Below are 16,920 nucleotides of genomic sequence, written 5' to 3'. Positions count from 1 at the left end.
AAAAGCTGAGGGAAATCACTACATAATGAAAAGAAATCACTTCACTCACAAGAGGACAATTTCCACCAGGGCCCATTCATCTTTATTCTGCATAAAGACGCTTTATTCCTGTATGCAACATCTCCTGTCTCCTGCAAAAAATATTATACTTGTGGCACCAAGTCAACAGAGGGAGATCAGGTTTCCCATAACAAACTTCCAAAACCAGTTACAATACTCATTATGAGTTGTACAATATTAATGACTGGAATTAACTAGCTTACCATTTAAAATAGTTTAGAGCAACACAGAAAGAGCAATTCCTAAGACAAGATTATTTTTTCATAGAATCATAGGATCATAGAATACTTAGGGTTGGAAAGGACTTTAAGATCATCAAGTTCTAACCCCCCCGCCATGGGCAAGGACACCTCACACTAACCCTTGTCACCCATGGCTTCATCCAAACTGGCCTTGAACACCGCCAGGGATGGAGCATTCACAGCTTCCCTGGGCAACCCATTCCAGTGCCTCACCACCCTTACAGTGAAGAACTTCTTCCTTATATCCAATCTGAACTTCCTCTGTTTAAGTTTGAACCCGTTACCCCTTGTCCTGTCACTACAGTCCCTGATGAGGAGTCCCTCCCCCGCATCCCTATAGGCCCCCTTCAGATACTGGAAGGCTGCTATGAGGTCCCCACACAGCCTTCTCTTCTCCAGGCTGAACAGCCCTAGCTTTCTCAGCCTATCTCCATGTGGGAGGTGCTCCAGTCCCCTGATCATCCTCGTGGCCCTCCTCTGCACTTGTTCCAACAGTTCCATGTCCTTTTTATGTTGAGGACACCAGAACTGCACACAATACTCCAGGTGAGGGCTCACAAGAGCAGAGGGGCAGGATCACTTCCTTCGACCTGCTGGTCACGCTCCTTTTGGGGCAGCCCAGTATATGGTTGGCTTTCTGCGTTGCAAGCACACACTGAAGCCGGCTCATGTTCATTTTCTCATTGACCAGCACCCCCACATCATTCTCCGCAGGGCTGCTCTGAATCTCTTCTCTGCCCAATCTGTAGCTGTGCCTGGGATTGCTCTGACCCAGGTGTAGGACCTTGCACTTGCCATGGTTAAACTTCATAAGGTTGGCATCAGCCCACCTCACAAGCGTGTCGAGGTCCTTCTGGATGGCATCCCTTCCCTCCAGCGTATCAACCGAACCACACAGCTTGGTGTCATCGGCAAACTTGCTGAGGGAGCGCTCAATCCTACTGTGCATGTCAGCGACAAAAGACGTTGAACAAGACCAGTCTCAACACCAATCCCTGAGGGACACCACTCGTTACTGGTCTCCAGCCGGACATTGAGCCATTGACTACAACTCTTTGTGTGTGGCCATCCAGCCAGTTCTTTATCCACCAAGTGGTCCATCCATCAAATTGATATCTCTCCAATTTAGAGACACGGCGTCATGCAGGACAGTGTCAAACACTTTGCACAAGTCCAGGCAGATGACGACAACTGCTCTACCCCTGTTCATCAGTTCCGTAGCCCTATCATAGAAGGCCACCAAATTGGTGTCCTTCTTAACATCATAGTGTGGACTTATTTCCTCCGCAGTTTGTTTCAGTTTAGTAACTCACAGTTCCTTTTCATATTTCAAAGCATTGTTCTAAGAGAAAAACACTGCTTTTTCCTATGGCTGGAGCTGGAAATTTTCCCCCTGGAGCCCTGACCAGTTGCTGCTTTGAAGTACCCACAGCTCAGAAGTTTACAAAGAGAAAAAACAAACAGAAAAACAAACAAACAAAAAAAAAACCTACCAAAAACAAAACAGTCTCAAAACAAAGGCTTTAAAGGTCAGGGTAAAAGTGACATAGTTCATTCCGTGTAGGAATGCTCTGTATCAACAAATAGTCCCCTGTGCAGAGGCATTATGCTTGTTTCAAGTAGCTGGACAAAGAAAACAGTAGGTTTCTGTTCTGCTGCCTAAACATGGGTGATAGCCCCAGTTGAGATGCTCAAAATTATTAAAAAAATGTGGAACAGTCACATATGGACCAGCCTTAGCCCAACAGGATCTCATCCAGAGGCTAGCAGGACCAGCAGCTAAGGCTTTTCATGATACACAACGGCATTTAAACAGTACCAGTTAATTATGTTTAGGAACATGAATCAAGTCCTTAGCACCTCCTCTCCCACTCTTCCTCGTTCCAGAAGTCTTATATCCCAGTCCCAGAGCATCTGCCTTCCTACACTCCTTTTTCTCGATTCAGAAGACCACACAGCTAAAAACTCCTTCAGACTTTACAGAGTTGAATGTTCCTTTCCTTCTCTCCTGCAGGGTTGTAATGGATTCTCAGTGGAAGAGACCAGACATCTTTCAGAAAGACTGTGTACACTTCAGACAGATGCTACAACTATGCCATCCTCAGAACACTACAAAACTCTGCAAGACTTGCTATTCTGGAGGTCAGATGAGATTGGCATTTCTGAAATTTTCAGGTTGGCGACCTCTTAATCAAGAGGCAACCAAGCTGACAGCCATTTCCAACTACTGTAATAACAAGACCAAAAAAGTAGTAATTATTGAAGGAAGCGGTCACCTTGCTAGGAAAAAAGACAAAGTATGAGGGCAGGAATTGTGAAACTTATAGCAGAACTAAAGCAGAGAATGGAGCCAACAACATGGAGGTTCACCCTCGATGGAGCAGCAGAGACAGGAGGAAGGACACTGGAGAAGCAATAAAGCAATAGTAGTACAAAGAGTGCTGATGAAGACGATGGAGGATCAAGCAGGGCAGAAGGCAATATTGCAATGAACAGGTTAAGAACATGTCAGAGTCGAGCTAATAGTAAAGCAATTAAATCAAAATTAACATTTCACCACTAGTACTCACAGCAAGTCACATGCTTGTACATGTACAACAGCATCCAAACATTTTTATTCGGGGCCTGCAATGGCTCACACAGCAGCAGGCAGCAGCAGCATCTCTCACCAAAATATTCACTGTCAACAACCAGGGAACAGAGCAGAGGTACACGAGTTTCCTTTGAAAATCAGAGCAGTTCCCTGTTGAACTTTTAGTTTAAATGGCGGATCTGTTTTTCACATTATAAGAGAGTTTAAATTCTTCTGTGACTAGAGCCTGAAACCTGTTCTCCAGAAATACTCAAAGAGCAAATGTTAATGGTCCAACCTTGTCTTCTATTGTGCAGCACGTTCACTAAATCCCTTGGAAAATCATCTTCTGGGCCTTTGTATTCATAACTTTAAAGTGGTTTTGCTGCATAATGAAAACTGGACCATACCATTTTTGCATGAACCAGCTAATTAGTACCCTGAACATACCTGAAAGAAAAAAAAAAAAAGCCTTACATAAAATATATCAGATGCAACTCCATCAAGATATATTTAACACTATAGTGCTCACACAAATTGCAGTATTTATAAATTAAATATTAACTCATATCCACTGACCTCAAGACAAAACAAGAAGCAGATTTATTTTCACCCAGCCTTTCAGTAACATACGCAATGTCCAAAAGTGGATTCTTCGGCTCTTCGTATTTCCACCTTTCAGGACACTTTCAATGGGGAATTGAAAGCTTTCCAAGAAGCCCAAATTCTTTCCAAGCTTATTCACAGCTTTTCATCACTAAACATCTCCTTCCCAGGTCTGCATATGGTTAAAGTTTAATGGTACAGATGACAAATTAAGCTCAGGGGTTAATAAAACATTTTTTCTCTTACCTGGGCAGCTCCAGTGGAAGACTCTGCCCATATAAGACTCAAACCATCTCCAGGAAGATCTCTCTGCTGAGGAATAAGGAACCTAAGGCAATCAGCACTAATTTAGATATGCCAGTTAAGTGCATAAAGTTGAATGAATCCAAGTGAAGTGCCTTTGAGTTAAGCACTGTGTGTCTAACCCTTGAGACACCCAAGTTCCTTTACACATCCCACAGTGGTTACGCTAATTATGTGGATGTCTAAATACAGTACTCTGTGTAAAACAAACTTAGTTGTAAAAAGAGTTTTACAAGAAGCAGTAAACACATCCTGCTAACACTGTGATACTGCAATGCTGTTAAGGGGAAGAAACAAGGCCCAAAGATCTTCACGCAAGTGGCTTATTTATGCATCACACATGAAGTTTTGTCAGTCTTCCATAACTGTAGCCCTATAAAGTTTCTTATTTCAGTACCTGAAGTAGTCTGGAAATGAGACTTTGTGGCGCTTTAGTAGAAACACTTGAGAAACTGGAAGATTGTGAACTTATGGACAAAAAGACTGCCTAGCTCAGTATTAGCCTCTCCAACAACAGCCACAAGCAGATGTTCAGGAAAGAGGAAGACCAGAGAAGTATGACTGGCACCCTTGAGTAATTCCCAGCTTCTATCTTCACACTATACCATTTCTTTCCACAGAGCCCTTCTCCACATACTTGTCCATGTCTCTCTTTGGACCTGTAGAATCTTTTTGCATCTGCAACCTTTTTTAACACAGAACTTCACAAGTCACCACCTGCTGCAGTAACTAATCTCTTCGTTTTCTCTGTACCTGTCTCCTGCTAACCTCACTGAGCTGCCTTGGAGTCTTGGTTGTAAAACGCAGTCAGACCCTCTACCCCAAATTATTCACAACTTTAGAGTCACAACTGTCCACGTGTAGAGAGTGCTTCCTTACCTATTCATTCCCTACAGGGAGATCATTTCAGATCCTCATAAGGAAAAGCTCTATGCGTACAAAGAATTCTTTTGTGTGTGTTGCAAAATGGATTAAAAATAAATATGTGATACAAATACAGAAATATATTTTATATTCAACAGCTAAAGAAACACAATTAAAAAACCTACTGCATATCTTTTTAGAATTAAATAAATCTCAATGCTTTATCCACCCCTCATTTTAACTAGTGTTTCTAATGATATAGTCTTGGAAAGAATCTGGGGGGGGTTTAAGACCTGACTCATTTTTCAGAAATGAAATTCATACAAAAATTATTACTTTAAAAACTTACACAGGCATGTTCTAATTCAGAGTACAATTAGGAAAAAAACACATCTCTACAAGCTTAGTAGAACTTTTAACTGTGGAAACTGGTTATTCAAATGAGAAAAATCTCCAATTCCCATTCATTACCAGAATTCACATCAACTGGTAAACAAATCCCCTGTTTCAGTGCATTCAGAAGTCAGTACAGGCCATATAAGACCTACAAAATTTTAGTCATGGGGTGACAAAATAGTTCCTCCAGCTCCTCCATGGTTCCCAATAGTAACAAAGGCTGCCAAGAAGTCAAAGAAGCCCACAGCTGGGAGCAGCAACCACAGACATCTGACTGCACGTAAGTGCAGTAAAAAAGCCTAGGCAAAACCAGTCAAGTAGTCAAGAGCATCAAGAGAAAGTGGTTCCTACAGAGAGCACTAGATGAGTCATTACAAACTTTGATGAAGAGCACCAGTTTCAAATTCCAAGGATCCTTGGAAAGGGACCTCAATGTCTCTTGTCCCACACACACCCCAGTATACAGCACTGACACTAACAACGTATTGCTTGGGTACCTCGTAGTAAATATGCAGCACCTGCATAGTAAACTGGTCAGTAATTCAATAACAGAATTACTTTGGAAAACATAAATTGTGGTTTTTAGATTTGTTTAAGTTCACTCTTATTAGAGCTGGGCAATACATGAAACAAGACTTTTCATTTTTTAAAACATCTCCTTTTGAAACTGAACATTTTCTACAATCTGACGCTGTCATTAAAAAGCTTTTTAAACTGCATTCTTCAATTTTCACTCCCACCTGAAGATATTTCACATTTCATTTATAAATCAAATGAAAAATTCCTAAAATGTCCCACAGAATCACTCTGACTTTTCTTAAAACCTAAACGAAGTATGCAGGCCTTTGCAGCAGTGACAGCAGCGTATCAAGTGACAGTCACAAGCCTTTGGAGAGCACACGCGCGTTCTCAGTATCAACACATCCTCCCGATACACGCCTTCCCCTGCTGTAGCTAATGCTGTTTTGTCTCCTCCTTTAGAAGAGTCTTCAATACTAGTGCAAAATCACTGTCATAAAAAGACTACAGTGTTTTCATTTTCAGTCCTTTTATTCACCCATAAGACTATGGTCCCTAACCTTCCATTTTCCAGAAAAAAAAAAATAATACAGAACTCCTTTGGGTTAAAGACACTAGAACACACTTAAATGTAGCAATCTTAATGTCTGCCTGAGCTGGGAACAAATATACTTAAGTTCATTTGCAATATTTTCAAAAATATTTATATCACTGAGAGCTTTGAAATTTTCCTTGTTATACTTACATCAAATGAATTTAACCTTTCCATCGTATATACAAAACCTCACAAACTGTTTTCTACAGTATCACTACAGAATAGCTAAAGTTTTACAGCAGTATTTCATCTTAGCTCAACAATCGTGCTACAAATACTTGATGAAAAAATACAATTTTACTTGAGACTATTCCTCCTGTTCTGTTCCAAGGAGATCCAAACTGGAACATACTAATTTCCAATATTTTTTAAAGATATAATGATAACACATGTTGCAATTGTGAAAGATAATTCTGAAGCAGATAGAGTCCCTACTGCCTGCTGCTACCTGGCATCCTCAGTAAACTACCTGAGGATGATGCTCATCCTTTATATTCAACATAAAGGTTTTGATTATTTTTTTTTCTTCTAAAGTTTTGGCATCTTCAAGTCTCTAACTTCCTTTATGAAACCATCATTACATAGTTGAAGCCAGTCATGGAAGTATACATAGAAAGCCTGATGCACATGCCATGTTTAACCCATCTGCATATTCCCCTAGCAGAACACTGCCTGTAAACCATCATTCAAAGACAACAAGAAACAAATGCCACAACATACTTACAAAAAATTCATGCAACACCCTGATCCAGCCGTATCAATTATTTTATCTATCTCCTACACTGTTAGTTGTAAGACTAATAAAGCTACTCAGCAGGCAAGGGATTTAATGAAATAGACCCTGAGTTCGTGGGAGGATCACCTGTGGTTCCAACTCTAGCACTTCTGATCAAATACAAGCTCTCTTCCTGCTGCTGAGCAGTAGGATTTTCTGGATCTTGATCAAACATGTTCCAAAGGAAGAAGGGTGTAATAATACAGTATAAAGTATTCAAGTGTGTAGGAGAACAATCGATTGTGGTGACAGAGAAGATGAGAAGAAACTATTTAAAAAATAATAGAAATTGACAGCTTTTACATTCTGGTCACTTGAGCAGCAAAACAAGTTCACAGCAACTTTTTCAATAAGCAAAGATACAAGTAAGCATAGGCACTAATCAGCATTAAAAAGACCACATAAGCCAGCATAAAACAAAAAATACAGCCTTGCACTGTTACAGTTTCCACAAATATTTTCAATTCTGCTCCATATAAAAGGCTGAGGCACCAAGATATAAATACTACAGAACAAACATTTCCCAATAGCTATCTAATGAAACTACAGACCAAAATAAACTGCATTAAACAAACAAACAAAAAAACCAACCCACTTATCAGTGACAGCTCTCAAGCCCTTTCCACTGCCTAACACATTTAAGTACTGTCCATTTCCTGCTCCTTTCAGTTCAAGGCTGCAGACAGGACACTTTGGCATCCCTTACCTCAAAAGCTAGTACATTCCAGTCTTAAATTTCATTTTAAATAGCTGATTTAATCTCCGATCTATGGGCGAACTACATGTTCTAAGTGAAATCTTACCTAATTTTGGCAGGGAATATGGCACTTTAAAATAATCTTCATAAAATTCAATGAGTCTCCTTGTAATATTTAGAGCATAGTCCCCTGATCCTCTTCGGATTGCATCAGGCCTTGCATATAACCGTACCTGTTAAAAAACAAAGCAAAAAACTGATCATTTCAGCATCTACGTTTTAAAGCTCTCCTACCTACAGAGGTGAACCACACTAAGGTTCTTGTGAGGTTGCAGGATTATTCTCTTAAAGCCAAATGTAATGGATGTGCATTTGTCAAAGCACGTAGCTGAGAAACAGAACTTCCACAATTAAGGTTATAAAGTTCAGAAGTCACAATCTCCTACTTGTTTGTGTTGCCAAATAAAAGACTTAACACTCCTTGCATCAAAATAAATATTCAAAGAAAACACTTACATGTGTTTGCTAGAGATATGACGGGAGAGTGGATTAGTTATAATGGTTCTCTGCCTACACCGAATGCAGGCAGGATGCGGTGGCTCAGTAGGGGAGAAGTTCACGGTTTGTTAAAGTCATATTATATCAAGCCCTGAAAGTACTAGTAGACTGTGGAGAGAAAAAAAAAAATCATTCTCTTTTCTCTGGCAGTGACACGGTTACCCTCGATGAGCTATGGAAGACTGCAAAAACAAGCATTTATAAGCTCATTCATGTACACAAACAATTAACATTCCTGCAACCTCCATGACTGCTTCAGGCCTCTGTTTTCAGAAAGCAGTAAATTAAAGCTGTTTATACAAGCCACAGACTGCTGTGTTCAGTATAAAACAGCTCACACATCTGACTATGTGGAGCACCCAAGTGAACAGAACTCACCTTCATAATTCAGCACCCCAGTGTGACCTTGATTAAGGAGGCAGCAGAAAGCACTGCCAGGTTATTCACTATTCCCTCTCCTTACAGTCTTTGATGCTTCCTTAGTGCAAGGATGACATAAAGCTGAGAACTGTTAACCAAGAAAGGGATAGAAAGGAAAGCCACTTTTTTATGAGCCCTCCTGATATGCTGTCTGATGAAAGCAGTGTGCGCTTTGTCTCTAGTGGCTGTGGCAGAAGGTCTCTCCCTGCAGTACATAATGACCCGATACAAACGAGACTCTACTAAATGTCAGTCCTACTAATAATATCTGACTTGCTAATACTTTCTGTGGTAGGATTAAATCCCAGCCACGATCCTGAGGAAAGCAGCAGGGCAAAAATCAGAAAATATCAATGCAAACATGAAGGAGAAATAACAGTTTTGAAATATTTCTAAATGCTCTATTCTGGACCAAGAAAAGCCAATGGGATTTTCAGCTTCAGTGAAAGCATTACCAAGTATTGCTTTACTGCTCCTTTCCTGAACCAGTTCAGTTATCCGAGTGGAAACCAGGTATCAAATCCCAGCATACCGTACCAGTCAGTTCTGGTTTAACCCACTGTCTTTGTTTTCAGTATGCAGACACATTATTCTGCTTTGTTACTATGTCCATCTTTTATATTTTTATCTTTGTGTTGTATTAGACTCTGTGCATAATCAACCACACAGTATCATTTGTAATGTAAAAAAGATAACAGTGTAACCTAATGAGACATGTAATAAAGCAGACTTCTCATAATCACCACCTGAAAGCGTATAAACCATTGTCTGAATATCTTCAAGTCACTAGCTTTGTTTATTGCTTCCTCCCGAAGTAAACAGTGACACGTACATTAAATGTTCCCTTACCTGCTAAACTATTTTTTAACAAAGTAGATATTAACCACAGAGATCCTAATTCAAGCATCTCAAAACCTTTAGTTTATGAAAGTATGGTAAGAATCACAATTAGATTTGTGATGAACACTGTTTTGTATCATTAAACCTTTATACACAATTTTGCATAATTGCTTTACTGGCACAGTTGACTGTATCAGCAAATTAGGAAAAACGAGTCAGCCAACCAAGTATGCAAAAAATCATTCAATTTGACAGTGGCCAAATGTGTCCATAATAAGAAATAGGACAACAGAAGGGAAGAAAAAAAACAAGCACATACAAGAAAAACCGAGGGGTTCAACTTGCTGTATTACGTGTGTCTTCTGGCAAATGCAGAAAGGAATTTAATGGTGTCTGAGATGGAGCCCAGGTACCAAAGCTCAAAAACCGCATTGCTGCAAAGTTTAATTTGCCACCTGCCTAAGGCTGAATATAGTTTTATTTTGCCTGTAAAGTTTCCCTGGGTGCCTTTCTGCCTGCCCAGAACAGCTCCAGAATGCCAGGGCTCAGTGGCTCACACCAAGGTCACCCCTAAGCTGGAACACAGTTCAGAAATTATCCATGCCTTTGCCCAGGTCTCTCAGGGGTTTTGAGGCAACTGGCATTGCCAAAGCATGCCAGCCATCCTCAAATGCTGGATCTGCTTCTGTCTGGAGCCAAATAACCACTGAATGTGAAATGTATGGAGGCACCTTCACAGACCTACCACTGGTCTCAGAAAATTCCCTCGTGGTTAGCAGAGGGCTACTGCAGGGGACAGTCAGTGACACCCTGCTACCTGGCTGGCTGTTTTGGACGACACCTTTTCAGGTGTCATTCACAGTATAAGGAGCTTTGTCCAGTGTTAAGTCGAAAGGCTGGCACCCATCTAAGCTTGAAATTGAAGCCCTTAACTTTCACACATCGATGTCGTTTAATGTGTATGGGCTCATCTTGACCATGTCTTACCTCTAAATACATAAAATGGGAACTATATTATTTCCTTAGCTTATACAAAGATTCTGAGTGTTAAGTAATAAAGACTGTAAAGTTTGCAGATGCTGCTCCAGAGAGGATCTTAAGTAAATAAAACAGAATTAAGATTAAGACATAAGATTTGTTTAGCATTTTGTTTTGTTTGTTTACTGCTTTCATTTCAAAAGGCAGATAGGCTGTGTACTTTATAACTATGTTGGACTGAACAATAATGCATAATTGCTATATGCTTTCCCACGGGTTGTTTGAACGCTATACTAAGAATTTGATTTTGTATTAATTTAAGTAAGAGAAAGAACATAAAATTTTCTGCAGGGTCAGATCACAACATAAATAAAAGCAGTATGTGTTCTCCTACAAAAGATAAATAGGTTTCTAGCTTAGGTGGGTAATTCATCACTCACTGCAACGGCACCTACTGCCCCGCAATGTTTGAGGAGCTCTTTTTCCACAATCTTTGCAAGAACAGGTTAATCTATTATTTTCATGTAAGAAAGTGGAAAACAAAGAGAGGCTGAGACTAATTCTGGGTACCTGTCTTGACATCTCTCAATGTCAAGCATACTTAAGAGCTTTATTGCACACACTTAAAGCACTGCTCAGATTGGATCTTACTGCAGTGGTGAACACTTTGTACAGCTTTGAGTCTGGTCACAGGTGCCTTAGTTTGAGCATTAAGAAAATTAGTAACACATGATTGGTGATTAAATGAGACTGTCAGTTTATCCGATTTGCTCAGGATTTCATAGCAACTGTGGTGGCAGAGGCACGGAGGAAATTCAAAGATGGCATTCAGCCTCGTGGCCACCTGACAGCCTGCACCAAGCACCTTCCACATTTGGGAATTAAAAAGGTAGGGCCTGTTCAGACAGCAGGCATATCCACATCATACTGGTGGTGTCCTGATGCAGCACAGCTCCCTGTGCGTGTAAATGACAAAGATACCAGAAAAAAATGCTATGAGGCCATATTAGTAATGACACTGTCATGGCAACTATGTAGGTAACAAAATTTCACAGTCAACCTAAATTATGGGGTTTTTTTCTTAGTTCCTTTGCACCCACATTTGCAACGTTCTGACTAATAAGACAAAAAAAGAAAAAAATCCAAATCTCTCATTTCTCTCTCAAATGGAACCAGACTAATGGTCTCCTTCCTACCACAAGTTTGAGTAACTAGGTTTGCACCTGAGGCCCTACAACCCAGAGCTCCCTTTTGACATTTATAAGATGATGTTTTCCTATCAACTGTCATGACAGGACAAGAGGTAATGGATTCAAATTTAAACAGGGGAGACTGAGGTCGGATATAAGGAAGAAATTCTTTACTGTGAGAGTGATGAGACACTGGAACAGACTGCCCAAAGAAGTGGTAAATGCTCCATTCCTGGCAGTGTTCAAGGCCAGGCTGGACAAGGCTTTGAGCAACCTGGTCTAGTGGAAGGTGTCCCTGCCCATGGCAGGGGGCTGGAACTGGATGACCTTAAGGTCCTTTCCAACCCAAACTATTCTATGATTCTGATGCTTTGATTCTATACCTCACAGTCACTGATAGAGGAGACCAGACACACTTTGCTAGAAACCATTTCACTTTTGTTCACATGAAGCAATAAGTTATTAGAGATCCTAAATGAAATTGCTGCAATGTATATTTTCTCATTCTTTTCTAACACGAGAAAAAACATGAGTTGCTTCCTTTTGACTGCTTTCCAGAAGCCCTGGGCTTTTCTCATTAGAACTTTAAATCGCGACAATACAATAGCCACACTCAGATACCAGCACAAAAAAAATTATGCTGTAGGATCAATTTAAAAATATAAGTAACCTAACTCAAGTAGTTCTTAGAATGACTGTAGCACTATTAGCAGGTAAAATACTAAAACATGCCTGAAACTCGTAGGGTAAATTCCATGTCTTTATCTGTTGTAAGTGATCAATAGTCTACTTTATAGTTAGTGAAAGCATTTGCTGTACAAAAAGTGTACTTTCACAAGGAATTTGCACATATTACAGCATCTTCTGTAGTCTCTCAATATTTCAGTATTAGTTACATAAGTAAAAGTATAAAATAAGTAAAAGTAATTTAAAAATATTGTAAAACCAGGTCACCAGAACAGATGAATGTAATAGTAAACGAAGAGCTGCTTCCCATACTGAGCGACAGTTGTGATATGCACTGAGAAATGCGCAACAGATTTAGAACAAATCGCAGCTAAAGTCAAGTTATTAACTACTGCGCCTGAGAAAATTTTCTTGTCTACAGCAGGTAAAAATTATCCATCAAAAAGAAAGTTAGCACTTAAAAAAGGGAAAAAAAGAGGTTTTCTTGTCTTATTACTTCAGAGTGTTTCAAAAAAATGTGAATTAGTAACTATATACAAGTTACAATGGGTGAATACTGACAAGTACAGACTGTAAATAGCAATGAACATCTTAATTTCTGGTGAACAGTATGCTCACTGAAAATGTTTCACTGTACCAAAGACTAGTGATAATTTCAGAACGTAATAAACAGAGGAATGGGTTCAGAAGTTGAGCTGTTCTATTCTGACATATAGAAAAACTTATTCTTTTTTTTTGCTTCGTTTGGGCTTTTTCCCATTAAAATTGAAAGGTGGAGGGGGAAGATGAGAAGGATGAAGAATAGTAAGGAAAAACCTGCAGTCATGTTTTTACATTCTGTAAAATATTTCAGGTCAAACTGAAGGCTTTGATCAGTTCTGCTTTGCAGGTAGGAGGAATATGGAATACATTCAGCATTTTTACCATGGAAATAAAAAGTAAAAATCCATTATTTACACGTCTTATTCCAAAAAGACTGTTGTCCAACCTTTTCCCTATGCAAGAATTCACCAAAGATGAATAAAAACCAGAGAGAACCACAGTATGTTCTTCTGGAACTAGAGGAAGACACTAATCACCTTTGCTGGAGGTGCCACAAGCCTGCTATCCTGCTTCCCCAGGGAATTAAGGAAGCTGACAGCCTGGCAGAAATCAGGATGTTGCAGTAAGAGGCTTGCAAGCCTGAAGGGTGCCATACACCACAGCCCACCTCTTACTTTAGAATTTAAATAAGCACTTTTACATTTGACGCCTGCTCTTGAAGACATTATTCTCTATGCCACCTTCTATTTTATGTGTGCACTCCCTTCGAAACCTTTGTTCCTACAGTGGTGTTATTTTTGTAGGGGAGCATCGCCTTGCTTGATATCAAGACATATTTTTATTCTTTTATTTATTGTAACAGTAAAGTTTGCTGATCACGAGAGTCCTATATAATAGTCTGCATTCATTCTGCAAGAAAATTGAGTTTTTAAATGTTTAGCCATCTTTTCTGTGTTTTAAGACCACTCCAATTGCCATCACTACCTTCCATGATGCCCTGGGGGGAAATCACAGCTCACTGGATGAGAAATACTACCCCAAAGGAATAAAGTGCACCTCTGCTTTAGCAAGGCAAGGCTCATGAGAGCAGATGGCTTACTGGGCTCTAACAGCCTGACACAACACCCTCTGACTTCAATTGAATGACTCCTGTTAACTACAGAAGCTTTGAATTAGACTTTCAGAAGAGACATGACCAATTCAGCCTCTGCACTAGGGACACTTTTGCCAAGGCAACCTTCACCAACAAGATCTGCCATGTCCACAGTCCATGTTTTTAGATCACCACTAATGTAGTCCCTGTTGGGCAGTGCACAGGAAAAAAGGGGAAAAAAAATAGTCCTTTAAATGGCAATACTCTCTTCATGATCACTGATAGTTCCAATCATCAGAAGCAGGACCACTGACTGAATCTTACATTTATATTCCGTACGCTATAAGGAAAATAGCTCTCTGCATCTTGAAAACATCCTGATGCAGAGTTCACACAGCAGTAACCATCGCTATATCTCCGCCACAGCATCAGGTACAAGTCCAGCTTTGTTGCTGACAAGGGGAGAAAATGCATCTGTAATCCAAGCCCTTGGTTCACACCATCTGATACTGTAGACAGTGACTACACAAACATGCGACTACACAAAACCACCCCCAAAGGTAACCCCATCCATGGACAGCCTTTGCCCAGCCCTGAATGCTGTCACATCACACATGCCTGTGGGACCACAAGAGAGCTGAAACTCTCCTTTATTTTGGCACTATTACAGTATCTTCCCAAGCAAACGGAGCTAGTGTTCCAAGGACCGCATCTACGTATCTTGCTACTGACTAGATTTCCTCTACCCTTTTTTCTGTCTTTAGATCATTTTGCTATACATACTTAGGTTTAAACAGATTGGAAGCAAATGGGGGTATGGAAATTGAGAAAAGTCTGATGCCAACCTTAAATCTTGTTGTTTTCCTAGGCAAGTATGGATTAGGTAACCTGTAAAAACACAGGAATCCACTTCCCAATTAAGGATAGTTTTCCCTCCCACCTACATCAAGAAGAATTAAAAGTAAGTTTGTCAATGCTTTAAAGCAGCTCAGAGTGCTTTCCCATTACAAAACAGATGTTTCTGCACATCAACTGGCGTTACCAGTGCCATCCTGGGAATAATGCTTGTTCTTTAATCCCTTCCCCAGAGCCAGCAGACTTCACACGCAGCACTGCTCTTGGGAGGCCCCTCCAAACTAGCTCCAGTCCTCTGTGTGATTATACCCACAGGCGCAGCCCAGCACTGGTACATCTGGGATCCCAAACTCATGATGATTTTAAAATCTCTGTTCAGAAAGCACTTATGCCTATGGTTAATTTTAAATATGTGTTTAACCTCAAACATGTTTATATGTTTCAGAAGGTCCTAACATTTCAACAGATCAGCCACTTAGAAATTTTATTAAAGGGGAGAAAAGTCTTAGGCTCTTTATTTCAAGATCCGTGATACTTCTGCAGCAAGTGACACTCTCAACTGAAAAACACATGCATTGCCTCTCTACTTAAAAGCTTCAAATTACTTGATAATCTGAGATCTCTTTTATGGTTATTTTGCTCACTGACTATTTTAGGCACAGGTATTGCTTTTAATATTGTTACAGAGATAAATATATGTTCACATTACACATTTAATATGGCAGGCAGACATTGGGACACAGCAGTTTCGGCTGTGACCTCCCTGGGTCACTTCTGCAAACAAGGCACTGCATTGCAATGAGATTTTAAATGTGATAAATTCAAAAGAAATAATACTTCAGTACGTATGGAAACAACCTACACACCAAGATCCACTAAGCATGTGTATGAGTTGTTTCACGTATGGATAACTCCCCAAGTTTTGCGTGTTCAAATGCAATAAATTTTGCAACATTGATGAGTGAAGGAAAGAGAGAGATAGGTGTAGAGAAATATCACTTCTGCTGTAGTGAACATAGTTAAACTTGATAATGGAAAGAAATGACAGAAAAATGCCTTGTTTCAATCTCCTATTCATTATTCATCATGGACAATACCCAAAAGAGACTGTATGGTAATGAAATATGCTTGTTGAATATCAAAGGGACAGCTCATCTTTATGAGGAGATGACTTTTCTCCAAACTAAGCAGTCACACCCAGCACTGCACTGAGCCTCTTCTGCATATAATTATAACAAAAAATCTTCTAATAAATTTAGGAATTTTTTTCCTAAAGCTAGCTGCAAACACTGAGAGTTCCATGACCTGATACTTGCTGAGGAAACCCTGTTTTGCTGGAGATCGGGTGTTTACTTTTTAAAAAGTAAACAAACACCATCTTTGCATCCTCGTTCAAGACAGCTTTAACTGGTTTAATAAACCACTTAAAAGGACAAGGTGGCACTAAAAATAAAGTTTATGCGCAAGACATGGTCACAGAAGGAGTTGCACTGGCAGAGCGGTGTCTCAGGGAACTGAATGCAAGCACAGGGGTGCCTGAACATTGTTGCAGGACAAGCTGAAAGAGGCTTTGGACAGACAGAGCAGATGTTCCTGAATAAAAACTTGTAGCGTGACCCTGAAGGAGAAAGAGGTGAAAGAAATTTACAGGGTTCCAGCTGGCAGTGAGGAAATGAGGAATATTAAGCAAAGAGATTGCCATTATTTTCAGAGTTTTGGGTGAGAGGGGGGAGTAGAAATAGTTTTCTACATCTCCTCTCTAAATAAACATGACCACATGGAAAAAGTCTCTAGCTGCCTCTCAATTTCTCATCTGAATAAAAACAAACTCAAGTGTTTGCCGACTGCTCCATCCAAAGGTGCAACAATATATTCCACCAGGAGGCAAAACTGTCATGCAGACATGCTTCAATTTCTAACTTGAGAAGAGATCATAAAATACTTTGGAAAGTTAATGAGCTGCACTCACATATAAATCCAACCAATGCTCATCTGGCATTAAATAAAATACTGGCTATGTCACTGACCACAGTACCATTAAGATTAATTTTGAGCGCTCAGAATCTGTCATCTTGTTGAAATGGCTCAGGGACAGAAAGTGAACATGTTAACAACTAATATATAGCA

The 16,920-nt window shown here is 39.9% G+C and overlaps 1 protein-coding gene across 1 annotated transcript in view; it reads right to left on the bottom strand.

Moving 5' to 3' along the window:
* Positions 1-16,920, bottom strand: part of TRHDE (thyrotropin releasing hormone degrading enzyme) — a 213,141-nt gene that overhangs the window by 167,402 nt on the left and 28,819 nt on the right. The window contains exon 3 of the mRNA XM_065669125.1: positions 7,736-7,862. Within this exon, the coding sequence (XP_065525197.1) occupies positions 7,736-7,862 (127 nt within the window). The remainder of the gene's footprint in view (positions 1-7,735; positions 7,863-16,920) is intronic.

Source organism: Lathamus discolor, chromosome 1 (assembly GCF_037157495.1).
Source record: "Lathamus discolor isolate bLatDis1 chromosome 1, bLatDis1.hap1, whole genome shotgun sequence".
Classification (NCBI taxonomy): Eukaryota; Metazoa; Chordata; class Aves; order Psittaciformes; family Psittacidae; genus Lathamus; species Lathamus discolor.
Note: the sequence above shows the minus strand (reverse complement) of the source record. Positions and strands in the feature narration are given on the sequence as shown.